This window comes from Botrytis sinoallii, assembly GCF_014898435.1.
Source record: "Botrytis sinoallii strain Bc 23 chromosome Unknown BSIN_018, whole genome shotgun sequence".
Classification (NCBI taxonomy): Eukaryota; Fungi; Ascomycota; class Leotiomycetes; order Helotiales; family Sclerotiniaceae; genus Botrytis; species Botrytis sinoallii.
In genome coordinates this window covers 210,931-231,148 of record NW_024066045.1, presented here as the reverse complement: position 1 = coordinate 231,148, position 20,218 = coordinate 210,931, and the positions used below count along the sequence as shown (strand labels likewise).

Genomic DNA, 20,218 nt, shown 5'->3' with positions numbered 1-20,218 from the left:
AACCACGTTATATAAATCGATTTATAATAAGTGGTATTCGTTTTATAATAAAAACCACTATGGAATTAGCAATACAAATATAATAGATCAAATAAATACTAATACTCTCTAAATAGTATCAGAAATGGAACCTAAAGAGTACAAACAAATACTTTAAGGAATTAAAACTTTTATAAATAACTTTTTACTATATACTTGTCAAGGTACGGGTAAAGACTTATATTGTACCATAAGGGTAGAAGAGCTATGGAAGAGTGAAGCCCTACTTATAGGAAGTAGGGCACACTAGTATGCTGTGCCTAAAGCACGAAGGCAACTATAGATCATGTAGTTGGCGCTGTGACAGTACCCCCCGCTCAAGGTGATCGGTTCACGATCGTAATACCAATTGATCTTTTAGAAAACAAAATAACACTAAAATACTCTAATTTCTACTATTGGATTAAAATGAACTTTTTTGGGAGTAGTAATTAATTGCCGGAACTTTTTAGGTTTGTCTTGGTCTCGATTCAGGGGTGTGTTTAGTATAAGTATTAGCAGGAAATCAAGAATAATAAATCTTTTAAAGCCTACCCAAACAAACAATTCTAATTTATCTGGATTTGCTAAGTAAAAAACAATGATTATATCTTCCTAACTACGAAAGTCTTTAACAGATTGCTAAAATACTGGATAATATTTCTATTTAACTTGGTAATGAAATCCGTTTTTGTTATAGTAGTTAAGTAGTTTATCAAATTCCCATTGCTCGATTTCCTTATTCATTTCATTATCTCTTTTTAGGATACAACCTTAGTTTTAACAGAATTCAGCTTTGTTGATCGCTTCTTGACCAGCTAGTTTAGGTAAGCGGTGAAATGATTGGAGTAATGAATTGTGGAATACTAGAAAGATCTTAAAACTAATAGGGAACTGGAATAGACAGACTCATTTATAAATTTTTAGAATCTTATAGAAGCCATCCCATTTATTATTACCTTTCTTCATCAAACAATTAGTTTTTATATTCTTAATACTAACCCATACTTTATTATTTTTTTTATATAAAAAAATGTTAATACGAATCTTATTAGCATAATCTTTATATTTCTGAATAGATTAAGCAGTTAGAACTTTCAATTTTGTTAAAATAATATTAAATCGATCCGCAATCTCATTAACCTTTAGAAATTCGCGTTTGTATTGATATGATAGATTTGGGGGAACAGATAAAAAGAACTCAATACCAAGACATAGATAAAAAACCATAATTAACGAAAAATAAGGATACATCAATAGTCTTTGAGATAATATTATTAAACATAAACTCCACGAGTGGAAACTAATCATATTAATCATCTTGATGAAAGTTTATAAAAGCCTAAAGATATTGTTCTATTATAACATTGATCCTCTCTATTTGTCCATCAAACTTGGAATGGAATGAAGAGAATCGTTTCAAAGTGATCGATAGACATTCGGATAAATGCTTCTAAAATTCTAATATAAATTGTGAATCTTTATTAAATATTATATTATCAGATGCACCATATAAGTAATAAACTTTTTTGACGAACTGATTGATAAGCTCCTCTATAGATAGTTTTATAACCAGAATAAAATAATACATTTTCGTTAGGCGATAGATAACTGTAACGATATATTGATACTTTTTGCTATAGTGTTTGCTAATTGATAGCGGTGTAATGTAATTAATGAAAATATCAGACCAAAAGCAGAATAATATTGATAAAGGTTTTAGAAATCCGGGTGCGGTAAGATGGAAGGTTTTGGTTCGGAAGCAGAGTTGACAGGCTTGTATATAAGTTTCGATTTCCCTTAACATATTAGATTACCAATATATACAGGAAACAAAATCAATAGTTTTAATTCAACCAGGATATCCTGCCAGACCAATAGAATATATTCAATATATAATCTGGGTACAAAGCTCAGCGAAAGAAGAAACAAAAAGGCGATTGCGATAGAAAATTTTATTATTGATTAATCTACAATTTTGAAAAGCAATTTGGAGATCTTTTTGAATCGATAGTAGTTAATAGCAAGCAATTAGGTTCTGAAGTGTTTTATATATAGTAATAACCAATTCAAATGATTTGTATACTTTATTGATAAAATTATCGATCGGCTTCTCAATATCGGGGATGATTATACCCATAGGTGTTGTGGTAAGGTCAATATCATTATTTGTTTGTTGGATGAGATTCTTGAATATAGCAATATCGAATACTCTTTTTGGGAGGATTGTTTATAAGCGATTCTTGATTTGATCATTATTAGGGTCGGTGTGTACAAAGCGATCTTCTACTTTTCTATTCAATGTATTGGGGCGAACTGCTTTAAGACCCGATCTGTATATAATACAAAAGTTGAAACCAATTAGGAATTTAGTTTATCTAGCTTGTCTTTGATTCAATATCTTTGTTGATATGAAGTATTCTAGATTCTTATAATCAATAATAATCTCAAACGACTTTTGAGTTTTATATAATTCGGGTTTTTATTTTTCTAAGGATTTGATAATAGTTAGTAATTCTTTATTATAGATTTTGTAATTGCATTTGGCAGTATTATATTTTGAGGAGAAGTATGCAACTAGGTGTAGTCAGCCTTTATCATTATATTGAAAGAGTATTCCATCTACAATCTAATCTGAAATATTTGTTTTGATAACTGTATAATGATAATAATCAAATATTATAAAGACTGGAGTAGAGATAAAAGTATACTTTAGATTTTTAAAGGTATTTTTTTAATTAATAGTTTAATTTTATATATTCTCTTTTTTCAGTAAACAATTTAAAGATTCTGTAATTTTAAAAAAGTTATAAATAAAGTGTTGGTAGAAATTAGTAAACTCTAGAAAATATTGGAGGTTTTTTAGTTTAGTTAACAATTTCCATTTAAGAATAATCTTAACCTTATTGGGGTCCATCTTGATATCACTAGGAATAATAATCAGGTTGAGGTATTTCGTTTTTCTTATTTCGAATTTATATTTATCAATATCAATTTGTAATCTAATATTAATGAATTTCTAAACAACTTTGCAAACTTGCTTTCGATAATCTATAACATTCTCAGAGTAAATCAAGATATCGTTTAGGTATATTGTATAATTCTTATCCAGAAAATCAAAAAGAATATGATTGATATAATTCTGAAACAGATAGAAGTATTGTAAAGGTTGAAAAATATTATTAGAAATTCGAATAAGCCGAAACAAATTATAAAAGTAGTCTTTTATTTGTAATCTTCTATAATCTATAGTTTATTAAATATGGTGATAATATTCCAATTTGGTATAAACTTTAATATAGCATAAGGTATTGAGGGTTTTTTTAATCAATAGCAGCAGATAACAATTCTTAATAATAATATTATTCAATTCACAGTAATCCTAATAAATTCAAATGCTTCCTTTGGGTTTTGTAATTAAAAGGAATAAGATAATCGATTGGGAGTGGGATTTGTGAATGAATCTTTTATTTAGATTATTATCGAGCTATTTGTGAATGATTTGGAGCTTGGCTGGGGATATTGAGCAACTTTTGTTGTATAAGGACTCTTTGCTTAATATAATCTCGATCTTGTGATTCCAAGAGTATTGTAGTGGGAGCTTATTGATGAGGGAGGATAAGAATCCAGCGAATAGATTGCAAAGCTAGAGTAATAGTTTGTTCTGAATCTCTATTATAGATGGTACAGGTTGGTTGGTCTTTTTTATGAATTTCTTGATATTGCTTTTTATAATATTGCGATATAGTTGAATAGGATTGTTTGTTATTATATAATATAACTCGCAAGCTCTATCTAATTCATTCTAGGTTATTTTTGTAATATAAGCTTCCTAATCTTTATAGAATTGAATAAAGCTATTAGCTGTAAGGAACTTTATATTGTTTATTTTCTATCAGATATTTCGTAAGGCATTAGTCGGTTCCTCAAAGGGCTTCTGTAGTGATAGGGGGTTCAATGGGGGTAAAACGTTTTGGTTTTGTGGTGGTCTTTTGTATATCCTAGAGTCTGTGATAATCCGTGCTAGGGCTGGTTTCAGGATCGGCTAGTTTGATATTATCTTGACGCAGGTTTCTGTTTTTTCGTTGATTTGGTGAGTGTAGTAATAATTTGAGTTGGGTGATATTAAATCAGCAGAATCTATATTGTAAAGGTTTCTATTAGTATTCTTCTCTATAGCTGGAGTTGAAGGATTGTATTCCAAAAGTATCGATTAGTCTTGAAATGAAAAGGAAGGAATCTGAAGATTTTCATCAATGATTTCTTTAGTAAAGGCACAATATAAGATTGAGATAGATTTTTTTGAAATAGACTTCAAAATAAACTTTTTAATGGTGTATATAATATTGGATTAAGTACTATATCTACTAGGATTAGCATATTATTATAATTGGGGATAACAATTACAGCAAAGTTAATTGGGCAGCAATATCTGGAGCAGTATGGGATGTGAATTTAAGAGTTATTATTGCCCAATTAATAATAGGATTATAGCACTGAAGCCATAGAAGACCGAGGATTATAAAATCCGTGTCGAAAAGATTGGTAATATAAAATAAAATCAATTTCTTTATGATTGTTAATCCGTAAATCTAACAGTGCATTACTGAAATAGGATATCAGAAGTTCTTTTATCTATAAATAACAGGTTGCGGGTAGTAGGGAGGGAATGTGTAGGGATATCAAGTTTGAATATAAGGATTCTATCTATAAAACCCATATTCCGCAACTCTATTATCTATTAAGCTAATGAGTGGGATGATTATATTAAGTGTAAGGAAAATTTCCGTTGAGATTTTAAGAGATTTGTTATTTATTGTTCTAAGATACAAAGGATCCCTAGATATAACCAATCTCTTAATCCACAAAGGCAAATTTTCTATAAAGAACCTCGATTTATAACTATAAATCGAGATTAGTCTTTTAATATATTTGATTGAGGAATTGAATTTCCGCTATCATTCGAATGTACAGAGCCTTCAACAAATCCACCCAAATCTCTGCTATTAGTGGGGACTAGAGAGGCATATCGAAATGGTGCCATGGCAATCAGGAAACAATTAATAGGCGGGAATGTATTCTGGTAAGTAGAGCTATAAGTATTGCGATAAAATCCGGGGTTGTGATGGTGATTGGTAACGAGAAAACAGTGGACATTCGGAATATGTTGGTTTGTAGTAGAAGGATAATTGGGGTATTGTATAATTCCTAAATTGGTATTATATTTTGTATTGTTATATTGCTTTTCTTTGTAGTTGAATTTGATATAATCGAGCTTTTTGTAATAAAAACAAAGGCCAAGATCTAGATATTGTTTTTTATTATAATATAATAAGGGTTGTTAGTCTTGATGAGCAGCATCCAGTTATATAGAATCTTTAGAGGAATCAGGCATAGGTATTACAGTAGCGATAGTAGGCTTCTTTTTATTGGGTTTTTTCTAATCATTGAAATTGGTACCTTAGTTTTTATATTGATTATTAAAATAAATCTTCTCCTCTAAATCATTGTAGATGCCTTGCTACTAAACTATCTATGTGTCGATATCGGCAGTAGAAGGTTTATTAGAATGGTTAACTAAAGCATCAATTAATTTTTATAAAACTTTGAGTTTAAGATTAGCAATTTGTTATTCAGTAGTTTTTTTATATTTGATAGCAAGCTGCTTGAATTTGATAATAAAATTATCAAATAAGATTTTCTTCATTTTACATTTATTGTAATCTATAAAAGCTTTATATAAAAAATCTAGAGTCTGGTATTGCTTGTTTAATTCATACCAGATACTTGTTATAATATGCTATTTAGAAGGCCAAAGGTCGGAATTATATGTATTATCTGTAATTATATCAAAGTATATCTAATTATTTATATAAGCAGAGCTAGAAAATAGACTAACAAAAAATATGATTTTCTGAAACTCTAATTCATTTTTGTAATCTGTAGTTAAGTAGTAATTGATTGTGTTACGAAAAGTCGTGTATTGATCTTGGCGCTTTGCAATATTTTGTTTATCACTATTGAATTTTTCGGGAGTGGCGAGATATTTATAATGAAATGAAGTTTGCGAATTGTTACGAATAGCAATCTTTAATATTTCAATTGTGTTTTTTAATTTAATAATCTTTGATTGAGTATTGATGGCTTGGGCTTAAGTAACAACAGCTTGGGCTTATAATAAGCCTGCAATCAATTCGATCGATTCAAATATGGTTTGAGTGGTAGCAAAGTGTATAGTGTTTGGATTATTGAATAGATCTATAAAAGAAAAGATATTGGCTTTGATAGAGTTGAGAATATAATTCAAGAAAAGGAATTGTAGAGATAAGTCAGATATAAGTGCTTCTGATACAAATGCTTATTTATTTATCTTTAGCACTTTTTAAAACTCAAAACATTAATAGCAAAATATATAATAGATCAACAATAAATGCGATCGGCACGATCAGAACAAAGTGTTGGTAAGGCTTTAAAAATAAAATAAGAAATAAAGCTATAATAATTTATTTGAAAATGATACAAATTGTTAAGGTATGGGTAAAGACTTATATTGTATTATAAGGATAGAAGAGCTATGGAAGAGTGAAGCTCTACTTATAGGAAATAGGGCGCGCTAGTATGCTGTGCCTGAGGCACGAAGGCAACTACAGATCATGTAGTTGGCGCTGTGACAATACTAGCAATCCGCTTAGTATATAGCAACTTCGAAAGCTATCACTGATGATTTAAATACAAGAAAGCAACAATTCATTGTTTATACAGAATATTCAAATCCCTTGAATATATTATATATTACCACAAAGTCCTTGCGATTTATAAAATCTGGCCCCCAGATATCAAGTCCAAATACTCACCCTGCAATTAAGCAGTTTAAGAATAACTACTAAAACAATTAATACATACACCAGCTAAATTCGCTAAATTTATTGCTATAATAGACTTCTATAAAAGTATATACCCTAAAATGCTATCAGAAGAATAAAAGGAGAAAAGAGAAGAAATCGATTAATCCAAACAAATATAAGCAAGAAGTAGAAGGGGATAGATCTAGAAAAGCTATATAGAAGAAAATTGAAGTATGTGGTATATTATATTGTAATAGAATGTATATAAAAGCTACCCTTATAGGATAAAGCAGTTTTCAAATAAATATTATATAAGAGATCGGAAAGCGTATACGGAGATGCTCAGAGGATCAAAGACAAAAGTGCAAATGCGCTAGCCATCGCTTGAAAGGCTACTGAGGGTATTGAGACCCTATCCCTAGGAAAGGGGGATTATGTAAATTAGAAGATCATCCCGCAGTTAGCCCAATCGTAATGCCCCCTGGGAGGCTTGCCTATACGGCCCGGTTGAAAATTACTAATAATAATAATAATAATAATACTATATTTGTTACTTACTTTCTATATATCTTCTCTTTCAAAGTATTATTAACTCTTATTATATATTACTAGATTATACTCTTCTTTATATGTTTTAATGAAGCTTGTATTTGAAGTATACAATATTATTAAGGTTTATAAGAATAAATTAAATCGCTCATAAAAGCTATATTTATACTATAGTAACTTCTAGTTCTTCATAAAGAGAAAACGATAACTGAAAAATTATATATTATCCATAAGGAATCCCCATAAGGGGCACGTCTGAAAGCAGAAACTTTCTGATCTGAAACTTCTCAACTCCCTCAATCAATATTCATGATATCATCAACTCCTAATTCTCTCAAAATTTCCAACAACACTTCATCCAGCTTTGCTTTAGAGAGTCGATCATGACACCAGGTCCTCTGTTCATAAGTGACACAGCTAAACACCAATGTATCTGATTCATTAATTTTGATGGAGTAAGATAAATCTCCAAATTCTAATGCCTTGTCTTTGCACACACAATTCTCTTCAACTAGATAAACAGTACGTTTCTCCTGACAAACCAAAATGATCCAATCCCATGTTTCTTGGGAATTGATGTAGAAATTCCCAATGGAAATGAAGTCTTCGGGACATGTTCTCTCGAGTATGTCTTGGAGGTTCTCGGAGCTATGCAAGACTTGATCTAACTTCATAATTATCTCATGAGAATCTTTGAGGTGTGAACGGAACTCATTTCTAAGTCGAAGATTGACAGTATGCCTGGATGCTGATGATTCCCTTGTTTCGTAGCAACTCCATATTTCAGGAAACCTACGACCGACTTGTCGACATAGTTGATCAAAAGCAAGGTTGAGTATTGGTCCTTGATTTGATATATGCCTATCCGTATCTTTGAGATACTCTTGAATGCATTTTGCAATCATGTATCCTACAAAATGATCTGTAGTAGAAGCGAGATCTTCCATGATACTCATGATGAGTTCCAAACATTCTGATATATTGTATTCTTGCTCAATAAGAATAGCAAACAAACGCAAAGATCGTGTTTGGACCGAGTGATTCGTATAATCTCTTGCTGCAGAAGGTAATAGGTGACTTGATTTGACCTGAAATCTCCACCAAGGAGCATTGACTTCTGCTAACAACATTCTCGGAATAATAGCATTATTTATGCTAGTCGTATGGTCTAAAATAGACTTTGCCAACTCTTTCCACACATCGTAATGCCTAGGATTGCTTTGAACCGATGATGCCAAGTAATTTCCAATGAATTCAAAGGCGGACTTCTTCAAATCCTGCAACTCGATATAGTCTAATGTCCAGAGGTGATCCGTAGAGTTCTCCTTGTGTCTCCATTCATCCTCGACTTTCTTTAAGGCATTTGAGCTATTGACTCTCAAGTCTCGATACTCTTGCGAAGAAACTCTCAAGTCATTAAGAATAGTGACAGACCGAGTCTTCCATGACTCTGATGAAGCTGCATTGAAAATTGCTTTCCAGAGATACCTTCTCCCTCGGATCTCGGATTCTTTCTTTTCTTGAGAGATCAACTGTAGTTGATGCTCCAATCTGTATATCTTTCCTCGACCAACTCTGCAATCCTCAACTCTCTTTCGATAGAGAGCCTTAAAAACGAGAATTTCCCAGGTCATGAGTGCGGCAATTGTGTTGTGTTCCTTCATGTAATCTTGTTTTTCATTCTGGATTTGCGTCAATGCCCTTTCATGAGAGGTCTGTTGTTGCTTTAGTTTCTCTCGATTGGCGATTCGCTCCTGTTCTAGTTTCTTCATTTCTTTTTCATGGACGAATCGTTCCTCTCTCAACTGATTTTGATGAGTGGATTTTTCTTGCTCCATCTTCTTTTTATGACTGGTCTGCTGCTGCTCCAATGTCTTTCCATGGATAGTCTGCTGTTCCTTCATTTGCTGCTGATGGGTGGCTCGGTCCCGGTCCAATTGTTGTCGATGGACGGTCTTTTCTTGCTCTGTCCTTTTCTCATGCTTAGCCTGCTTTTGCTCCAATCGCACTCTATGAGTGGCTTGTTCTCGCTCCATCATATCTTCATGGTCAGCCTGCTGTTGTTTCACTTGCTCTTGATGAGTGGCTCGCTCCTGCTTCAGTTGCTTCTCATGAGTGGCTCTCTCCTGCTCTAGATTCTTCGCACAAGTAGCTTGCTCTTCTTTTAATTCTTTCTCAATGTCATAAACGTGTTGCTTGAAATTCCCAAGGTTGATCTGATGTGCCGTTCGGTATTTCTCTATGATCATTTTATCACGAATTTTGTCATCCAGGAGAGTTTTGATGACTTGTTGATCTTCTGCAATCTTTTTTTCCTTCGATTTGACATCGTCTAGTGCATCTAATGTCTCTACTTGAGAAATCATGAGCATTTCTTTCTCCAAAACTCTCCGTTCTTCATTTGCTTTCGCCTCAGCTCGAAGGAGCTTTTGGGTCTTGCGAAGCTCGGAAATCTCAAGGCTTTTATCGGAGAGCCTTTCACTCTTCTCTTCACTATTCTGTTTTGCCCTGTTCAATCTTTCGTGAAGCTCAGTAGAACCCTTTTTTGCTTTCTCTAATTGCAACATGCAGAGTTCGTGACGCAGTTGAGACATTTCAAGCTCATTTTGCAACTGTTTCACAGTGTCTTTCGCAGAACTTCTATCGGCAACTTCTTTCTCCAGTTTCTCCATAGATTGGGAAATCTCAATGTATGACTTGTTAGCTTCTCCAGCTTTCTCTTCCAAAGTTTTGATGGTATCTTGCGCAGATTTATCTTTGGCAATATATTCTTGCAGGTGTCTCTCAAGCTTGGCTATCTCATCAACTGACATCTTTCTTGTCAATGCTTCAGTCGCATCATTTTCAGAATCTCTCTTTGCTTTAAGGCTTTCGTAATCTTCTTTGAGCTTCTGGTTCTCATCCTTCAATGCTTGGTACATGGTCTTGGAAATGTTATCTTCTTTGGCCAGGAGTAATTTTCGAAATTCTTCGCCCTTTTCTCTAACTTCGTCTAAATCACCCTTGTAAAGGAGAATGACTTCTAGTGCTTGATAGAATAGACCAATGGGTAAATTCGTATTGATTCTAAGGACTTTATGCTTCGGGAGGCTGGTCTGAATTTCCTTTTCCGCATCATCGCCGAAAGCTTGAACCTTTCGGAGTTTTCTCTGTTGCAAATTTGACTCTTTGTTTGGAATTTTCTAATGAAACTACCATCTTCTTAAAGTCTCTGATTTTTTTCTTGGTGATCTGACCATCATCGGCGAGTATTTGAACGCTGTTGTTGACTTCCATCGATAGTTGCTCATGGCGTTCCATAATCTCATCTGCTTCCATCAATTCTGGATCGAATCTTTCTTCACCAAAGTCTAGTGGAACAGACATGGTTCATCCTTTGGATGTAATATTTGCGACATGGTTGCGTGATTTGGTTGTGAGTTGCTAGGGGAGAGAATGAACAGTTTTGGATGAGGTTCAACATTGATGTTCTTCCCCTCACGTGCTTACGTCACCCCTCAATTCTACCATTCCAACTGTCAATGATTTTAGGCGGCTTTCACTGGGAGCACGAATTCTAGAAGAATGACATAAGAGTTATGATTCATGCGTGATCAAGCATGAGGTCACTGGTTCAAAGTATTGTGTCATAGGATTCAAGAAGAAAAATAAGATTAGAAGATGTACCCTCGTCGCTGTTAAACATCTCGCAGTAAATATGAAGTCTGATACCAACTAGTAAAGATTACCACTGACAATGAAAGAACTTCTTCTCAGTATAGTTTCCTCCCTCTCGCAATATCATCTACATCCTCGAGTTTTTAAGTCTGATCTCCTCATTCTCTTGGATCTCCTTTGATCCTTCTGTATTCAGCTAGATTGAGATTCGTCCAATCACCTGTAAACAAGAGTCACACAACCTCCACACAGATTCCTTATATCATAGTTTTAGGCGATTTAAGTTGTTGTGTTACTTCCAATTGGTAACCCCATAACGTTACCATGTGAATACCAAAAGACCCTGCTTTAGTAGAGACTTCATGCCGCACTTATGATCTGAAGTATATTTCTTGCGTGAACGGAATCTAAGTATCATCTTGGATTACTTTTAAGTCTTGCGTATAGACATCTAAGTCTCTACCGCCTGTGTAAACATTGGGAAGTTTTGGAAAAACTTTTGTTGATACTTGTGGTGACATTCTGCCACGGTAGTTGATTCTTCATTTCTAGGTCATAATGATGGTCACGAAAGTACTTTTATGCACTTACGATGTGGCTGAATAAAATTTACTCGTTCTCTTCCAGTTTATTTGAAGTGTTGATCGCTTTTTTGATTTTCTCAATAATCTGAGCGCTCATCCAACCCACCATTCAAAAATATTAAATGACGTCCAGGCAACACGTTGCGGACTGCAACAACACCAAGGTCAAAAATGAAGAAAAAGAGTGTCGCAATAAGTCAAAGAATAGCAGATCGAAGTCGCAGATTAGATCGAAGTCTACGTCCAGATTCAACAAGAATAGTGTCGCATCGGATGCCGATGGAGAAGTTTCGAAGAAGAGAAGAAAAACACATGGAAGAGATAAAGATGCGGCTACCGCAACAGAAGATGACGAAGAAGATAAGAGAGAAGAGGATGAAGAGCAAAGTGTGGTTGTGCTGGATTCGAGCAGCTCTTCGTCGGATGAAGCTCCAGACGGAGAAAAATGGTCGCAAGAAGATGAAGCTGTATTGAGGATATTTCGGATAAAGAAATTAACCTTTGGGCGAAAAGTTTGAAATTTTTCGGCGAAGCACCTGGAGATGTACTACCTAAAGACCAAAAGTTACGACAACGACAAGGAACTACGGCAAGACAGCAACTTACCGAGTCATAGAGAATACAAACTGGGCAACTACGCCATGCGCCGAATTTTCCCGTGTTATATGTCTACCAGTATTTCAGAAACCATACGGCAGCGGGACCTTTTACGGCACTGTGTGGTGCTGACCATGTACTATAGACTGGGCAAGCGTCACATAAAGTTTCCAAAGATATCCGACTCCCGTCTCAAAGTCCACTCTGCTTTGTTTTCGCAGATTGAAAAGAGAATGAATATTGCTATCCCGGACTCGGATTCAGGCTTTTTTCGAGAGTTTCCTTGTCAGCAATCAAAGTTCGACCTCCCCACGCTTTTTTGGATTCTCGAATTACATCAAACAGGTCGTGGAAGATAAACAAGAGTTTTAAAGATCCAATCAAATCCATTGACCATGCGGACATGATAGCTATATTAGATGCGTGGGACTTGTATGTGGATACTGAAGCACAATTCCTTTTGAAATATGAGAAGATTTGGGAGTCGCGTCGAAGTAGTTGGCAGAATTTTCCTCATAGCCGACAAGTAGCTCTTAAGGGTTGCGACATGATTCAAATATATATTGTCAATAGTATGTAAAGGGAATTCCAGATAAACACCGCTTTCAGGTGTACTTTCACAGCCTCGTGAGTCAGTGAACGTGAATGAAAGGCTTCAATATGACAAAATGACTAAGGCTAGGTAGTACTAGGGTTATTAGTCCGTGCATGTGACATCAGGACATAAGCGCGCTTTCAAATAATTTTCAGATAGAAGACGTAAATGATAGCTTTTTCGTAAATAGCTTGAAGGTTAATGTAGCTTTTAAGATGTAAAAATGTTCCTCTATTGTTGAAGTATAGAAATCCACTTTGATTTGAGGAGAAATGGTTGAAATTTGAATAAGTAATGAATTTTTGTCGTGTAGTCTGATGGACATACGGAAAGCAGGTCTCATTGTATCTTCACCATAAACATTCACCTTCAAAAAAAGAAAGGCGGTAAGATAATAATGCGCTAAACTTTTTTCCCCCACGGTAAACAAAGTTTGAGAAATTATTTTGAAGGTCTCTTCCGATCTATCAAACAACAACATTCAACCAACAAAAGCCATACAATCATGGTTAATCCCAAGATAGCCAAGCAAGACTTCGAGAGAAAGCAATACAAGAAGGTGATGGCTTCGGCTATCCAGTTTCAGCTACAGAATTTGATGAAGCCTACGAGATTTACCTGGGAAAAGTCATTCGAGACTTCCCCGGCGATAGCGAAGATGATCGAAACCTTAGAGCAGTGAGATCCGTCGGCATATATTTATGTATGTTGTGTCTTTAGCTTTCACACTGCCTGATGATTTACTAATGATTGTCATAGGGCGCAAGATGACACTGGAGCAGCTATTACCAGATCTGTTTTTAGAAGGTTTATCAACCATAGCAGAAGAGACTCCAGCATCAACTTCACCAGAGGCAGCAAGACTTGAATCAGAAGCAGCAGAGAGTTTAAGACGTGCCACAGCAGCCAGAGAGGAAGCAGAGAAAGCATCAATCGCAAAGACACCAGCCCAGCATCCACAAGCACCACAAGCCACCACCATGGTTGCTGGTATGCCCTTGTATGGTTGGTTGGCTCTTAAGAAAGAAGATCCAGAAACTGCCAAGATGTTGATGGAAGCCTGGCAGGCTGAGCAAACAGAGAAGAAGGCAAGAGATTTGGAATTGGAACGAAGAATGACCGACAAGGAGAAGAACCAGTCCAACTGGGGTCCGGATGGATCATACAGTCAAGCGTTGACGCGCCCCGGCGCAGATGTCAAGAAGAACGAGAACGAAAAGAAGGACAAAGAAAAGAAAGATGAGAGTCGTCCAAACACGAATGAACGACGCAAGCCCGAAGCACCCCTCACGCTTCCACGTGATGCAGAAGGCAATCCCTTGCTTTTATGTCGTCGCTGCTAAATGGGCACATGAGATTTCAAGAAATTTGGTCGGACCTAATGGAGAATGGGTTCATGCAATCGAGAACTACTTCGGAGTTCAAGTTGTCAAGCATTTCAGAAAGATTGGCTACACCAGGGGACTCCCCTCTGGTTTTGCTTGTCATTCCCCAGACCAAGAAGATCTATAAGAAATACGAGGATATTCCGGAGAATGATATATTGAGATTGAAAGCTGCAAACCCAATTCTTCCTGTATTGGCTTCAAGAAGATAATCACCCCGAAGCAGCAGAGAAAGGATGTGTCAAGACATTCCTTGATAATTCAATCAGAGATTGGGAGCTCATTGATGAGTCCCATGGTCCTTTGAAGCAGTTTCACCGCTCTGGGCCTTTGAAAGACGTTTGTGAATAGCAAGAACTATGCTGGAAATATGTTCAAGAATGCCAACAGAATGGGCTGGGATATTTTCAACGAAACCAAGAAATTACCAGCATTTACTCCTCGCACTGACGAGCAGAGAAAGCAAGAGAAAGAGAGAGCCGAGTCCGCACGCCAAGTTGGTCAGGTCTTGGGCAATCCTGCCGACGAGTCTGAGATCGCCCGCAACGACATTTCTTTGCAGACCCTTAGAGATTTAAACGGTGTTGAAGAAGCAGAGATTTTAGACCCTAATGGGGAATCGCCAAGGAGGAGCCTAAGATCCACAGAAAATACCTCGCAATCAAGACCGCGAGAGATGCCTTGATCGCAAAGAGAAAGAAGATTACTTCTGTCTCGAAGAAGGGTGTTTACGAGTTCAACGCGGATGAACTTGCGAACCCCTTCAGCGCACTGTCAATTCAGCGCACTCAAGATGAGAAGGTCGAAACTTCTGAAGAGTCGAAGACGCAGACACAGAATGGTGGAGAGGAGAGAAAGGTTGAGGATGAAGTTGTGGATAACACCGCAACTGATTCACCATTTTCAAGATAAGTTTTTGTTCTTTAAAGAAAATCCTATCTCCATATGGAGATAGTGAACATACTCTATATGGAGTATGATACATTCTCATATGAGATGTATTTTGTTTTTTGGCGTTTTAGATAGGAGTTTTTGATGGAAAAAGATCCCATTTTTACTACTTTCATGTTATTGAGATGAGATGAGCTTCGTGATCGAGCGATACGTACTCATGATTGACGCCGGTGGTATTTCTTTCTACAATAGCATAGCATATTGATTCTCCCCCTCTCTCCCCCTTTCCTCTTCCTCTCACCTCTTCCTCTCATGGCTCTCAGTAGTAAACACCAAACCCCGTTGGAGTTTCTGTACGTCAATCCCCTCTTCATGTGAGTAGGGCAAGTGAAACTATCTCGAAGGAAAGAAGTTTCCTGGATTCGAGATGGCCCGGAACTTGGTGGGAATCCGATTGACGTTGAGATAGTATTCTCCCATCTCTTTCCTTCCTTACCCCTCCTTCCTCACCCGTTCTTCCTCGCGCGTTCTTCCCAACCCCGCCATTTTCTCCTTTTCTCGCCTATCCATTTTTTCTCGGGTCATGGCTGCCGTTTCATAGATTTAGATGAACGAAGTTTCACCACAAGCCACACCCAGAATGTAAACGTTATTTTGATTTCTATACTAAACTATTCGGATGGAATCACACTAATCACACCTTTATGCCAAACCACACCCAAGGTATACCCAATGCTAATGCAGATAAAAACGCCATCTATGCACCAGCAAGCCCTCATACATATGCCCCATGCTAATATTCAAACACAATGATGATCGATCATCAGCTCAACATCATATACACACCCCACTATGCCTAACACAATCCATCGTCGTTGTCTTTGCAAACTCTTGTCAGAGAATAAAATCCATAAATCTCGTCACCAGGCTTGTTTTGCTGCCGCTCTCAAATCATCTACATTCAAGTAATCGACTCCTTCTTTAACAAGAACATCCCAAACATGATTTCTTAACCCAATCGGCCAACTTGGCAGATCCCAATATCTAGCCTTCAATCCTCTTCTATGTGCTCCTCTAAGTTGCCCACGAATGATCTTCATTTGTTTAGGACTTAGCCTTCCTCTCCATATTGTACCCACTGCTTTATTGAAAGAAACAGATGCGTAATATGAGTTCAAGGGATTAAAATCAGTATCTGGTGATACACCAGACATACCCTGTCCATTATTTGGTTTCTTATGAGGAATCGGCATAGGTTTCCTCGCTGGAATCGATACAGCACTCGAGGTTGAAGTTTCAGAGACTTGCTCCTCTGCATCTTCTTGATCTTTATCTAACCCTTCTTCTTGTGCATCGTCTTCAAGATTAGACCAATCTTTCATTTCTTCAGTAACATGTTTTGATTCCCACATTGTATCAAGTGGTGCGTCAAAAAATGCATCGCGATATGTTGAATTCTTGGTAAGGACATCGAATGGTGTATTGCCCGTTCCAACAACAGTAATAGGTCGAGTATGTAAAGTATCATTCTCCACGTAAGAAAGCCACCCACGTTTTCGTAATGGTTCGAGTTGTTGGAGGACCCATTCCCATGTTTCTGCACCATCAGTCTTCAAATCCACTAAAAGTGTTAGGGATTTCCCATCATCCGCATCGAAAACTCCATGATTTGTTCCATTGTAAAAATCAGTAGTTGGATTTTGTCGTTCGAGAATTTCGACAAGAGGGTTAACGTAAAGGGATTGAAATGTTCGATTTCGTTGTAATGATGCAGTATTATGTCCAACGTATAACTCATTATCGAAAAGCCAAACATCTGCCTCCACTCCTGTACATCCTGCTCTTAATGCATCGAATAATGGTACTCGTCTCCAATAATCATTGTGCGAATGACATGGAACAGGATTTATATCTCGTGTGAAGTCGGTTGGATACCAAGCTAAATTTTCTGTACCTGTTCCAGATTTCCCCCAATTTTTTAAAACGTCATCAATATCATGACCCCAAAATAATGTTGCGGCCCCGAGTATAAGATTTGTGAAAAGGAGAATTGATCTAAGAGGTATCAGTACCAAATTCTTAAGTATAGAGAATGTTTGAAAAACTCACAATATTCCTAGACCACTTATCCCCCCAAAGACGAAATAATTGAATATTCCATTCTTTCTCGTTTGCTGCCTGGTCGTTTTATGTAAACCCGTCAATAACCCATCCCCAACATCTGAAGTTGTATCTGTATTGAGATCTTCAAATCCTTCATGTTCATTAAATGATGATTTCCTCCTACTCTTTAAAGTCATCTTATTCAACCAATATCTCGCCCTACTCGTCTGATTCGAATTCCTCGGTCTTGATATGAATTCATCTCGAAGAGTCGGTGTATCCGAATATTCGAAAGAATCTGCTGGTTTCCTTGATTTTTCCATTGGTGAACCAGAACGAGTTAAGAAACTAGATGAATAATTTGAAGCTTGGATATCGTCATCATGAGAATTCCGTATGGAACCATTTAACATTTCCGTCATTTCATCATATATCTCAGTAGCTTCGGTGCCATGACGGGATGATAAGTGGGACATGTTTTCCCCGTGTTGATAGTCTTATCGAACAAAGTTGGGAGTCTTGGCAGGGTCGTTCAGTCCAGTATAAATAGAAATGTTTAGAACAATTCCAAATCGAATCGAAGAATCCCCTTTAATATTTGACTTGAATACCAGTTGTACGAGTAGTTTGAGTCTGAATAATTGCTTGGACCAAGTTTCGAAGGACAATTATGAGGTATTAAATACTTGAGACAGTTTTGCTATTTTGGTGTAGATTCAAAGCGCCCTCCAGACCCCAAGTTCCGTGCGCTTGTTGGAGGAAAATGTCACTGCTGACAAATCAAACAGCAGGATGAGGCGATGAAGGAGAGCTCGTATGGTAGTTGGGGTTGAAGTATTTCCTTATATGTAAAACAGTTGACATTTGGTCTAGTACAGTTGTTGGTAACGGTAGGGCAAGTAGGATTTTTTTAGGGTGAGGATTTGGATGAGACTGAAGCTTTCTGATTGGGAAGTTCGTATGGGGTTGTAGAAAATACCCGCAGCTGCGTGATATTGTATGATTCAGGAGAAAGTTAAAGGATCATGCTTGCCAGGGAGAGAGGAAAAGACTTATGTAGGGAATGAAGAATTTAATATGGGAAAAGTAAAAAAAATTAAGGAATAACTAATATGGAAATGTTGGTGGCAGAGTTTCTTCAATTGTGACTTGCTAGAATCAAATGATTCTAAAAACATGTTTTGTATGGTCACATTGATCCTCTAGACATTTTGCATCTCAACGTAAGACTACATGTATCCCCGGATATGATTCTGCTTTCGGTCACATGTCCAAGCATTTCCTATAGATCAAGCACACCTTTCGACGCCTTCATCTCATATGCCATTTCAGTCTTACCCCATGGAACAAACAAATGGATCTAGACCATCAGGGTCAATTATCGGGGAACATCAAAGACAATCGTGCCGCATTCGTTGGGCACGTGTTAAAAGCCACCATTAAGAATGCTTCAAGATCTTCCATCAAATGCAGAGTTACTTGGGAACGAGACCATCGTTTTGTGATTTTCTCAGGTTTTAGGTTTAAGAGTGGAGGTAGCATGATAATATTATATGGTAAAATATTCTGTAAGTTCATTGAACGAGATGATGGTAGATATGCCATAAAGTTATGTTATTGGCGTTTCAATTTATCATTGATTGTGTTTGATTTGACAATGCCATTTCTCTTAATTTGAGTGGCTGTTATGGGAGATCTTAAGTCTAGAATTGTGCAATGGATCCATATCAACGATGCCAAGCTAAGGAGCTCACCGCCCAAGACCTCATGGCAGAAAAACTTAATTTCCATGATCTCTTTGCGCAAACCTGGATTACAAGAGATTTTCAATGACAACAACGATACTACATTATTTTCAATCACTTAGAAAATATGCCGCATAAACATACACGTAAAGGGGGGGATGATAAATCTACGTATGAGTTCTCCAATCAAGATGATTTTCACATTCAATCACTGACCCAATATTTCAATAGTATTAACCTACCACCCACTACTATCGCAAAACCTTTACCTGTTTCTAAATCCAGCAATGCCAACGGAATCTTTACCAGCGAACTAAATCCTACGCGCAAAAACAAAAAGAGAAAGAGAAATACCAATGCGGACGATGACACACCGAAAGCATTTGCAAGGCTTATGGCCTTTAAATCCGGACAGAAATTACCCAAAGGATTAGATGATGGATTGAGAAAACCAAAAGCCAAAAAGGCGAAGAATAACGATGATGATTCGGAAAAGAAGAATGTTTCAACACCAAAGAAAGAAGAGCCAGCCATGGAAATTCCCAAAATTAGACCCGGAGAAAAGATGTCGGAGTTTTCAGCAAGAGTTGATGCGGCATTACCAGTTGGAGGATTGATTCATAAAAGTGCTAAAGGTGGTAAAGATCCATTAGGTCTCAAGCAGGGACGTACCAAGACGGAGAAGAAGATGCATCGAATGTATGATGAATGGAGAGAAGAAGAGAAAAAGATTCAAGAGAAACGACAAGAAGCAGCAGAATTGAGGGAGGAGGACGACATGGAGATGGATGGAGAAGGGCAAATGCAGTGGAAATCCGACATAAACACAGATGGAAAGACAGGCAAGAATAAAAAGAAGAAGAAAAAGGTTCTGGGAGAAATTGATGATGGAAATGATGATCCTTGGGCAATAATCGCGAAGAATAGAGGTGAAGTGAAGGGTGGGTTGAATGATGTGGTACAGGCTCCGCCGACATTCACCAAAGTTCCTAAAGCCAAGTTTAAGGAGCTCCAAGGAGCCAAGGTAGAAGTTTCAGATGTACCCAAAGCAGCTGGAAGTTTAAGGAGAAGAGAAGAATTGGGAGAAGAGAGGAAGAATATTGTTGAATCATATAGACAAATGATGAAGGCTCACAAGGATAAAGTCAAGTCACAGTAATATACTTGAACGGAACACCTCCAATTTACTTTAAGATAACAAGAAATACGAATCTTTTAATCTTCTCGTTGAGAAACTTATCAACTA

At 36.7% G+C, this 20,218-nt stretch overlaps 5 protein-coding genes across 5 annotated transcripts; 3 read left to right on the top strand and 2 right to left on the bottom strand.

The window, feature by feature from the left end:
* Positions 1-7,708: 7,708 nt before the first annotated feature.
* Positions 7,709-10,778, bottom strand: EAF02_009041 (uncharacterized protein; the record flags this gene model as incomplete). Its single annotated transcript, XM_038905089.1, has 2 exons — positions 7,709-10,561; positions 10,608-10,778. 2 exons carry the CDS (start codon positions 10,776-10,778, stop codon positions 7,709-7,711), a joined length of 3,024 nt encoding a protein of 1,007 aa, XP_038754986.1.
* A 2,140-nt stretch (positions 10,779-12,918) lies between these two features.
* Positions 12,919-14,188, top strand: EAF02_009040 (uncharacterized protein; the record flags this gene model as incomplete). Its single annotated transcript, XM_038905088.1, has 3 exons — positions 12,919-12,932; positions 13,370-13,548; positions 13,605-14,188. The coding sequence occupies 3 exons, from the start codon at positions 12,919-12,921 to the stop codon at positions 14,186-14,188; spliced, it is 777 nt and encodes a 258-aa protein (XP_038754985.1).
* A 412-nt stretch (positions 14,189-14,600) lies between these two features.
* Positions 14,601-15,142, top strand: EAF02_009039 (uncharacterized protein; the record flags this gene model as incomplete). The annotated part of the gene is made up of 2 exons (XM_038905087.1): positions 14,601-14,813; positions 14,858-15,142. 2 exons carry the CDS (start codon positions 14,601-14,603, stop codon positions 15,140-15,142), a joined length of 498 nt encoding a protein of 165 aa, XP_038754984.1.
* A 618-nt stretch (positions 15,143-15,760) lies between these two features.
* On the bottom strand, positions 15,761-18,291 carry EAF02_009038 (uncharacterized protein). Its single transcript, XM_038905086.1, has 2 exons — positions 17,234-18,291; positions 15,761-17,179 (listed from the first exon to the last, which is right to left on the bottom strand). The coding sequence occupies exons 1-2, from the start codon at positions 17,701-17,703 to the stop codon at positions 16,045-16,047; spliced, it is 1,605 nt and encodes a 534-aa protein (XP_038754983.1). The 5' UTR covers positions 17,704-18,291; the 3' UTR covers positions 15,761-16,044.
* Positions 18,292-19,099: 808 nt separating this feature from the next.
* Positions 19,100-20,131, top strand: EAF02_009037 (uncharacterized protein; the record flags this gene model as incomplete). Its single annotated transcript, XM_038905085.1, has 2 exons — positions 19,100-19,143; positions 19,204-20,131. The coding sequence occupies 2 exons, from the start codon at positions 19,100-19,102 to the stop codon at positions 20,129-20,131; spliced, it is 972 nt and encodes a 323-aa protein (XP_038754982.1).
* Between the last annotated feature and the right edge of the window lie 87 nt (positions 20,132-20,218).